Raw genomic sequence first — 8,415 nt, 5'->3', positions numbered from 1 at the left:
ATGCCAAAACTAAAGATTCTGCATGCCGCAACTAAGATGTAGCGCAGCCAAATAAATAAATAATAATAAAAAAAGTTCTGGTCATGGAGTGACATTTTTCCAATTGAATAGATAGGAAATCTGCTGCTGCCCAGAAGTCATTTTTACCTAATTATTTCACAAACATAGAGTGACTCCTCTCCCATGACTCTGTCTCTACTAAGAATCCTAAGAGCCAAGTTCCTAAGAGCATCCTGCCAGAAGGGAGATGGAAGTGTAGTATTCTCAGATCCCTTCCCTTTGTTGTTCCATCTCTTGAGTTTAGTCTTCTAGCCAACAGCACAGCTACTCCCTATGACCAAATATCAGATAAGGAAACCAGAGGATGAGGGAGTCAGGAGAGGAGAAGAAGCAATGCAGAGGTGACCTGGCTGATTTCAGAGAGGACATGCCAGTGGGTGTTCTTCTCATGCTTCCAGCAGACCACTGGAAGGCTGAGTTGAGCAGGATTCATTGAAGAAGGCTAGATGGGATAAACAGAGAAGAAATTGGAGGGGATGTAGGGCTCTTTTGGCATTTTTATTTTGGGATGAGAAAAGAACTCACTGGTCATTTGTGATACCCATAGATTGAATCACATTTTCCCACAAAGCAAGCCTGACAAAATCTTGGCCAGCCTGGTAGGGAACTCTGGAATGAGAACCACCCATCGGTGTTGTCCCCCATCATGCCAAATTGACCAGGTCCTTGCGCCCTCACCACCATCAGTCTCTGCATGGGACTGCCTTGGGACGGGCAAGGAAGCACTGACTCATTCCTCAAAGGGTGTCTAGGCAGCACCTCTCCTTGTCGGCCACAGCTCTGTGCCCATGGCACTCTCCTTCCTTTCTAGTTTTCTTTTTTTTTTTAACCTGGAGAAGAAGTCCAGATATCTAGCCATATTGTAGAGTTAGGTTGTCTGGAAACTCCAGCAAATATATTTGGCTTGGATGGAAAGCCTGGGGTGTAATCAGCTTAGGTGGTGACCCATTTCCCCATCACTGGTTAGCTACTAAGCGGATTTTCTTCCCTGAAGTCTTTTATAGGGTATAATGTATATCATGAATCTTAGGGGAACCCATGGAATTTCGATAGCCATCAGAAGTAATAGTACCCCAAGTAATAGAAAGTGACTGTCTTCAAGAGTCTGTTGGTGTGGGAGGTGAATTAAACTTTATTGGGTACCTACTATATGTTAGATACTTTATTTTGCATAATCTTAGTATTTCCTAAAAACACTAAAAAGTGTTAGTTTTCTCACTTTGCACAGAGAAATTCACTTTTCAAAGATTTCAACATTAGGAAGCATAAGCTAGAGAGAAGGCCTCATGGGACCAGATTCATGGCAGTCTTGCTAGCCACAACATTCCTTGCATCTAGCAAGGGTGTGGTTTAGAGCAGATGACCAATTTATATTTGTTGAATGAATGAAGAATGGCAAAGTATCCATAGTCACATAGAATCTCACTTTAAAAAATTTAATATGTGAGATACACTGCATTCAGGATAAGTTATGTGATTCAGGATAAGAAATGTGCTTTGATTGAATCAGAAAGCACAGTCTTGTGGTTTAACCTCTGTACCATGATGTTTCTCTGATTCTGGTCATTCAAGTAGCAGATGAAGCTGTCTTAACTCACAAGAAAAATGAATCCACCACATGCTGGAGATACTGCCACTGATAAGAGTGGTTCTAAAATTACTTTGTCAACCTGCATTTGCATTTAGAGACTGGTTGAAAGTTCTGGGTTTCAGGAGCCAATTGTGACTGATGAAGTATTAGAAGGATTCTGGCCAAATTACCTGAACCATGGTGCTCAGAAAAGCATTACTTGCTTGTTTCTCTGATCTTTATGTATGAGACTGAGGGGAGGCAGTATCAGGATTGAATTAGACATCTGCCTGATAGTTTGCTCTCTGAACTCAAGAGCCAGAAAAAGAGTGAATTTTTGATCTAGCTAGGAGAAATAGCTCCCTCTTCTGGGTTCTTACTGAGCGTGTGATCTGGGCCATAACAGACCTCAGGGCATCCGAGGGCTTTGCTGTTTCTGTGCTGACCTACATCATGATGGATTACCAATAATAGGATTTGCCACTTTGAGGCTTGGACTGTACTTATTTAAAAAACTCATAAAGTAGTTTCTTACAGCAGGCTATGGCTTCAGTTCCTCACTATTTCCTGCTAGTTCTGGTCCTTCTGGATTCACATGCGGCTCAGCCATCCTGTCTGCCAGGATGTGCCTGCTCAGAGGAGAGTTTCGGCAGGTGCGCTGGGCTAGCAAGATCCCAGAAGGGTGTAGGGGAGTGGGTTTTCTTTGGGGATGATGTGGTGTGGGAGCAGGCCAAGATTTGGCAGGAAATCAGCAAAATCTCTTTGAAACTCACTTTAGTTGGTTTAGTTGGTGCTAAAGTTTGATAAACTACTCATTTTTACCAGAATGGGTCTAACTTAAGTGACTTGAATTTTTTTCCTTCTAATTCATTCATCTGATACCAGGATGGCCCTGATCCTACTTCCCAGTTTCTTGGTGTTCATCTCAAAGCTGTTCTGTTTTTTTGTACAGGACTCTGAAGTGCATCTCTATCTCTTTGGGAGAGATCTCAAGGAACCTTCCTGAAGAGTTCAAGCAAGTGAGAATTGAAAACTCACCCGTATTTGAACTGCCCCGAGGGTTTTTCGTCAACATGAGCACTTTGGAGTACCTTTGGCTCAATTTTAACAATGTCACTGTGATCCACCTAGGAGCCCTGGAGCATCTGTCAGAACTGAAAGAGCTGAGACTGGAGGGGAACAAACTCCGTTCAGTACCATGGACAGCGTTCCGTGCCACCCCGCTCCTGAGGGTCTTGGACCTCAAACACAACAGGATTGATGCACTACCCGAACTGGCTCTTCAATTCTTGGTCAACCTGACCTACCTTGACCTATCTTCCAATAGACTGACAGTTGTATCCAATAATGTCTTCTTGAACTGGCCAGCCTACCAGAAACACCAGCAGTCTGGCCGTGAGGCTGAGATTCTCTCCAGCATGGTGCTGGCGCTTCACGACAACCCCTGGTTATGTGATTGTCGCCTAAGGGGACTTGTCCAATTTATCAAGTCCATCAGCCTTCCAGTCATCCTGGTGAATCCCTATCTCATGTGCCGAGGTCCTCTCTTCAAGGCAGGGCAACTTTTTCATGAAACAGAGCTCAGTGTTTGCACAAAGCCTCAGATCTCAACCCCCAGTGCCAATGTCAGCGTCCAGGTGGGAAAGAATGTGACACTGCGATGCCTGGCACAGGCTAGCCCCTCACCAACTATTTCCTGGACTTATCCTCTGAGCACATGGAGGGAATTTGATGGTAAGTACATGCACCCTCTCCATGTATCTGGGGGGCTGGGGAGTTCTGTAGCAACCCTGTACTCAGAAGAGAAGTTCTAAACTGGGTCAATCATGAAGGAGGGGTGCAAGTAAGATTGGGACAGGCCTGAATTATACTCACCACGACAGAAAGCATGCCAAGATAGTGCCCCACTATTGGCATTATTTTAAATGGTTGCATACAGATCTCTATAGGACGTATGATGTAAATACTATATACTAATATATTTATATATTTGTTGCAGTAGATCTATCAATATGATATTTATATTTGTTACACACAGGTGTATATAATAATATATTTATATATGTGTTGCATATAGATCTCTATGAGATGTAAGGTGTAAATATATGTATTACATATGTATTTGTTGCTTACATATATATGTTGCATACAGTATGTAAAGCATAAATATATATTAGTTGACTTAACATACTGTATAAATATAATAGTATTGTATATGAACACATATATTCTTTGAAAGCCTTCTAGATGCAAAATAATATACTGAATATTTTTAAATCATAGAATTTCTGACTAGAACTGAGTCTAGAGATAACTTATTACTTATTTCTTAAACTTTTCTGAGCAAACTCACCTGAGGTTCTTGTTTAAAATAAAATTTTCAGACCTCTCCTTAGAGATTTGATTCAATTAGACCAGGGGAGACCCTGAGAGCATTTATTTTAACAAGTGTTTCCTCACTCTCCCATTCCCTAATCTCCAGCTAGCTCTTACCAGGCAAGGTTGGGAAGTCCTAGATATTGAGTGGGTTTTACATGTCCTACCACCACTATGTTGATCAGACCTTATTGGCTTGAAGTTGCAATACTGGGACCCAGGGAGAGACCTCCAGGGGTCCCATTGCTGGGATTCGAACCTGTCTTTCATTTCCTGAAGTTTAGGCTCTGCTTTCATACCTCAGCAGAAGTCATCTTTAATGTTGACCCTGCAGGTTTGGAGCACATCACAAAGCCAGGGATGGCCTTTCTAGAAGCATCTTGACACTATCTAGAAGACAGCTGGGAATATCTAAGTAAAACTGGAGAAATACAGGCACTCAGATATTATACATGGTGGCAAAACTCTGGAAAGAATACCTAATTAACTGAAATTTTGACTTTGTCCTATCATTTTGATTACATCTTATTGGTTCGAGGTTAAATACCAGTGAAGGAGAAATACATCATTTGTTGTTGTAGCTTCTTTGAGAGTGGTGAGGTTCATCCAGATGTTATCTTTGTGATGCTTTATTATCAGTTTCTTTGATATCATGTTCAATCCATTCTCTCAATAATAGTAACAGCGAACACTTACTGAGCACTTACTGTCAAACTTATGGAGTGAGTACTATTATCATTCCATTTTATGGTGAGGAAATTGAAGCCAAGAGAATCTAAGCAACTCTACTTACTTAGTACATAGATTTTATTAATTTACTAAGTAAATGTAAGACCATTTACTTAGTAAGGGATAGATTCCAGGCATTTGGCTCCAGGCTCTGAACCACTCTACCTCTGCATAGTAAAAAGGTACTTTCTGAAGCTCATGATATTGTACAATCACACTGTTGTTAGAGATCTCCTAGAAACCAGGGGGTAGCTTGGCAAGGCTAAAGTCATTGGTAGGAGGAGCTAGTGAAGCTGAAAGAGTGCCGTCTTCACAGACAGAAGAACAAGGTTCCAGATCAATCGATGGCTCTGAACAATTCTAATTATGGACAAGTTGCTTAATCACTCTAGTCCTCAACTTCCCATGTATAAAAATTGGATACTTACCTTACAGGGTTGCTGAGAGGCAAAAGAGTGAGTGAGTGAGAGTCACTCAGTTGTGTCTGACTCTTTACGACCCCATGGACTACACAGTCCGTGGAATTCTCTAGGCCAGAATGCTGGAGTGGATAACCTTTCTCTTCTCCAGGGGATCTTCCCAAACCAGGAGTTGAACCCAGGTCTCCTGCATTGCAGGCAGATTCTTTACCCGCTGAGCCGCAAGGGAAGCCCAAGAGGCAAAAACCTGGCACCGAACACATGCTTAATAAATGGTCACCACCACTTTAAAAACAACAACAAACACCCCCCCCACCCCCACCCCCCAAAAAAACCACACAAAAAACTAGCATTGCTGGACACTCTCCAGCTGACTGTTTATCAGAGAAATGTCTACCGGAGTTGTTTTGTTCTCTCTCCACCCAGTGTTGACCTCGTTTACTGCAGAAGATGCTACTCTGTCTGAGCTGGTCATACCTGCTGCCCACCTGGTGGACAGAGGCAATTATACCTGCATGGCCTCCAACTCCCTTGGCATGAGTACCGTGGCCATCTCCCTCCGCGTCCAGCCCGCCCAGGCCCTGCTCGCACCCCACGCTCTTTTCTCCCCTTCGGAGAGCAGTGCCTATGTTGACCTGCGGGTGGTCAAGCAGACCGTACACGGGATCCTGCTGGAGTGGTTTGCGGCGGCGGACACTCCGGAGAAGTGGTTCACGCTCTACATCGCGTCGGACGAAGCCCTCAGGAAGGACGTGGTCCACGTCGGTCCGGGAATCAACACGTACACCGTGGATGATCTCCTCCCTGGCACAAAATACGAGGTTTGCCTTAGCCTGGGGGGCCGGCCCCCACGCCAGGGCCGGTGTGTGGTCTTTGTGACCGGCCGGGACGCCGGCGGGCTGGAGGGACGAGAGCGCCTGCTGCACACCTCGGTGGTCCTGTGCGCGGCGCTGCTGGCGGTGGCTGTGGGCGCCTACGCCTGGGCGGCCCAGGGCCCCTGCCGCTGCCGGGGGTGGGGCCGGCGCTGGTGTCTTCACCGCAGGAAAGCCCCCAGGGGCCCCCTGGCGGTCCCCGAGCACAGGGACGACTCCTCCAGAGACCACACCGCCGTCTGTGAGGACGGCCTGGGGCCCGGAGGTGCTGAGCGGGAGGGGGTCGAGCGGAGACCCCGAGAGGGAGATGACCACCAGGGAGGACTGGTGTGGACCGCCAGCCCTTAAACTAATTCTCTGTGGGCGCTCAACTTGGCTCGACCCATTTATTCAGCAAGTGTTTATTGAGCACCGACTCAGTTCCAGGCTCTGAACTTCACACAACGGTCCTGGAGACACAGTCTTTCTTACCTTCATGAATCTGATGCCAAAGGAGCTTCGTCCAATTAATCATTTTATTATCCATGGTGACTGGAGATTAATACATGTTATTTTATATGTAAATAACTGTATAACATTTATATGTTTACACGGAGCATTAACATATAGTACATTTCACATATGTTATCCCACTGGAGAAAGGTAGGCTTCTACCCCTGATTACAGGTGAAGGAGCAGAAGTTCAGGCAGTTATAACCAGCTGAGTCTGATCTGAAAAAGCTGCCTTTTGGGGTGAAATGGGAGCTGGTGGGTGATGTGAGTCTCCTCGTGTGGGTGTCTGTGTCCCGCAGAGCAGCCCTTGGTGCTCCTGAGAGCCTGGCATCGCCAGCAGGAAGGAACAGGGGACTGGCTGCAGCCCAGGGCTCGTATCTAGTGATTGTTGGAAACCACAGTTATATGGCTTCCGGGAGCCATATCCGGAAGGAAAAGAATCTCTATAAAATCATATGACTATTATTATTGTTGTTACTATTACACGATCCTGATTCCCACCTATTTTCTTGAGACTGTGAGATTCAGGCTTATTTGTTCAGCCTGGTCTTCCTAGTATCTCAGTGCTGAGTGTGACAAATGCTTTTCACATGAATAAGGATATAACACCTACTCCTGTTTCAAGTTAATGTTTCAAGCCCTTCTGTTAAACTCCTGAGAGGTGACTGTTTCCTCTTATCTACGCTCACATGGAGTAGGGGTCCCCATGAAACCCAGGGATGGCTCACTGTCCCTCCAGGCAGCCCTGTTGATGGAGGTCTTTCCCAGGGTTTAAACCCACATCTATGTCTTCACGGCTTCTCCAACTTGCCACAGGAAAACCTGCTGAAGGTTCAAGGGTAAGCTGGCCTTCTTGTGACGTCGCCAGAAACATTTTCTCTCTCTCCTTCGTACCTTTCTTCCCAGTTCCTTCCAGGTCCATCTTAAGTATCATGTCCTTCCTCCAAGTAGCCTTCCTGGACTCTCCATGTCTATGGAAAAGAAATAAAGAATAGAACAGGATGTGCTATGTTTTTGTTGCTTGCAAGCCCTTGGGGCGTAGACTGACCTTTCTTGCTGAAACTACTGGATTCATCCACCCCCTGGACTGTGTTGATAATCAATATCAGTTGTAATGAATTTTTAGAAATTGAAGACAACTCTCATATCAAACAAATTGTTCCATTAATTCTCATTGATTTTCTTCTGAGCAAGAAGTTTTTTATGGAAAATTTCAGTCATACCAAAAGTAGAGGCACTCTTGTTCCTCCCCTTCAGTCAGCTTCAAAAAAAAATTTTTTTTAACATTTTCCAGTCTTATTTCATCTAGTCCTTTCTCTCAACTGTTGTTGGTTTTTTTTTGTTTTTTTTTTTTTTGGATGTGGACCATTTAAAAAATCTTTATTGAATTTGTCACAATATTGCTTCTGTTTTATGTTTTGTTTTTTGTGTTTTTTTTTTCCTTTGGCCACCAAGCATGTGGGATTGTAGCTCCCTGACCAGGGATCAAACCCACACCCCTGCATTGGAAGGTAAAGTCTTAACCACTGGACCACCAGGGACACCCCTCAACAGTTTTTTTTAACTGGAGTGTTTGCGGAAGATACAAAGCTTCATAGCTTACCTGTGAATATTTTAGTTTTATCTCTAACAGATAAAGAAGTTTCAAAAAGACACACTCACAATGCCATTTTCACACCAAAGAACATTCATTTTTGAATGATACATATATAGTTTTATATAGATACACGTGTATATATATATGCACATATGTATACAGACAACACACACATGTATGTTATATAACAGAGAATTTGTTTATGAGAAATTTCCCATTATAAAGTTGTTGGAGCAGGACAAAAATGTACTTCCACTGGCCTCCAGGTACTTCATTCCGTAGGATCAAAGGCCATCCACA

The 8,415-nt window shown here is 44.1% G+C and overlaps 1 protein-coding gene across 1 annotated transcript; it reads left to right on the top strand.

Moving 5' to 3' along the window:
• The first annotated feature begins 2,173 nt into the window (after nucleotides 1–2,173).
• Nucleotides 2,174–6,374, top strand: LRIT2 (leucine rich repeat, Ig-like and transmembrane domains 2). The gene is made up of 3 exons (XM_065919207.1): nucleotides 2,174–2,283; nucleotides 2,583–3,364; nucleotides 5,581–6,374. The coding sequence occupies exons 1-3, from the start codon at nucleotides 2,174–2,176 to the stop codon at nucleotides 6,372–6,374; spliced, it is 1,686 nt and encodes a 561-aa protein (XP_065775279.1).
• The last annotated feature ends 2,041 nt before the right edge of the window (nucleotides 6,375–8,415 follow it).

This window comes from Muntiacus reevesi, chromosome 2 (genome assembly GCF_963930625.1).
Source record: "Muntiacus reevesi chromosome 2, mMunRee1.1, whole genome shotgun sequence".
NCBI lineage: Eukaryota > Metazoa > Chordata > Mammalia > Artiodactyla > Cervidae > Muntiacus > Muntiacus reevesi.
The sequence above is the reverse complement of the archived record's forward strand: the minus strand, read 5'-3'. Positions and strand labels throughout refer to the sequence as shown.

Excerpts from the sequence above, each read along its gene's own strand:
- LRIT2 (XM_065919207.1), top strand. The coding sequence starts at position 2,174 with ATGGCTTCAGTTCCTCACTATTTCCTGCTAGTTCTGGTCCTTCTGGAT. Across the intron at positions 2,284-2,582 it reads TCAGAGGAGAGTTTCGGCAG|GACTCTGAAGTGCATCTCTA; the intron begins GTGCGCTGGGCT and ends TTTTTTGTACAG. Across the intron at positions 3,365-5,580 it reads CACATGGAGGGAATTTGATG|TGTTGACCTCGTTTACTGCA; the intron begins GTAAGTACATGC and ends CTCTCCACCCAG.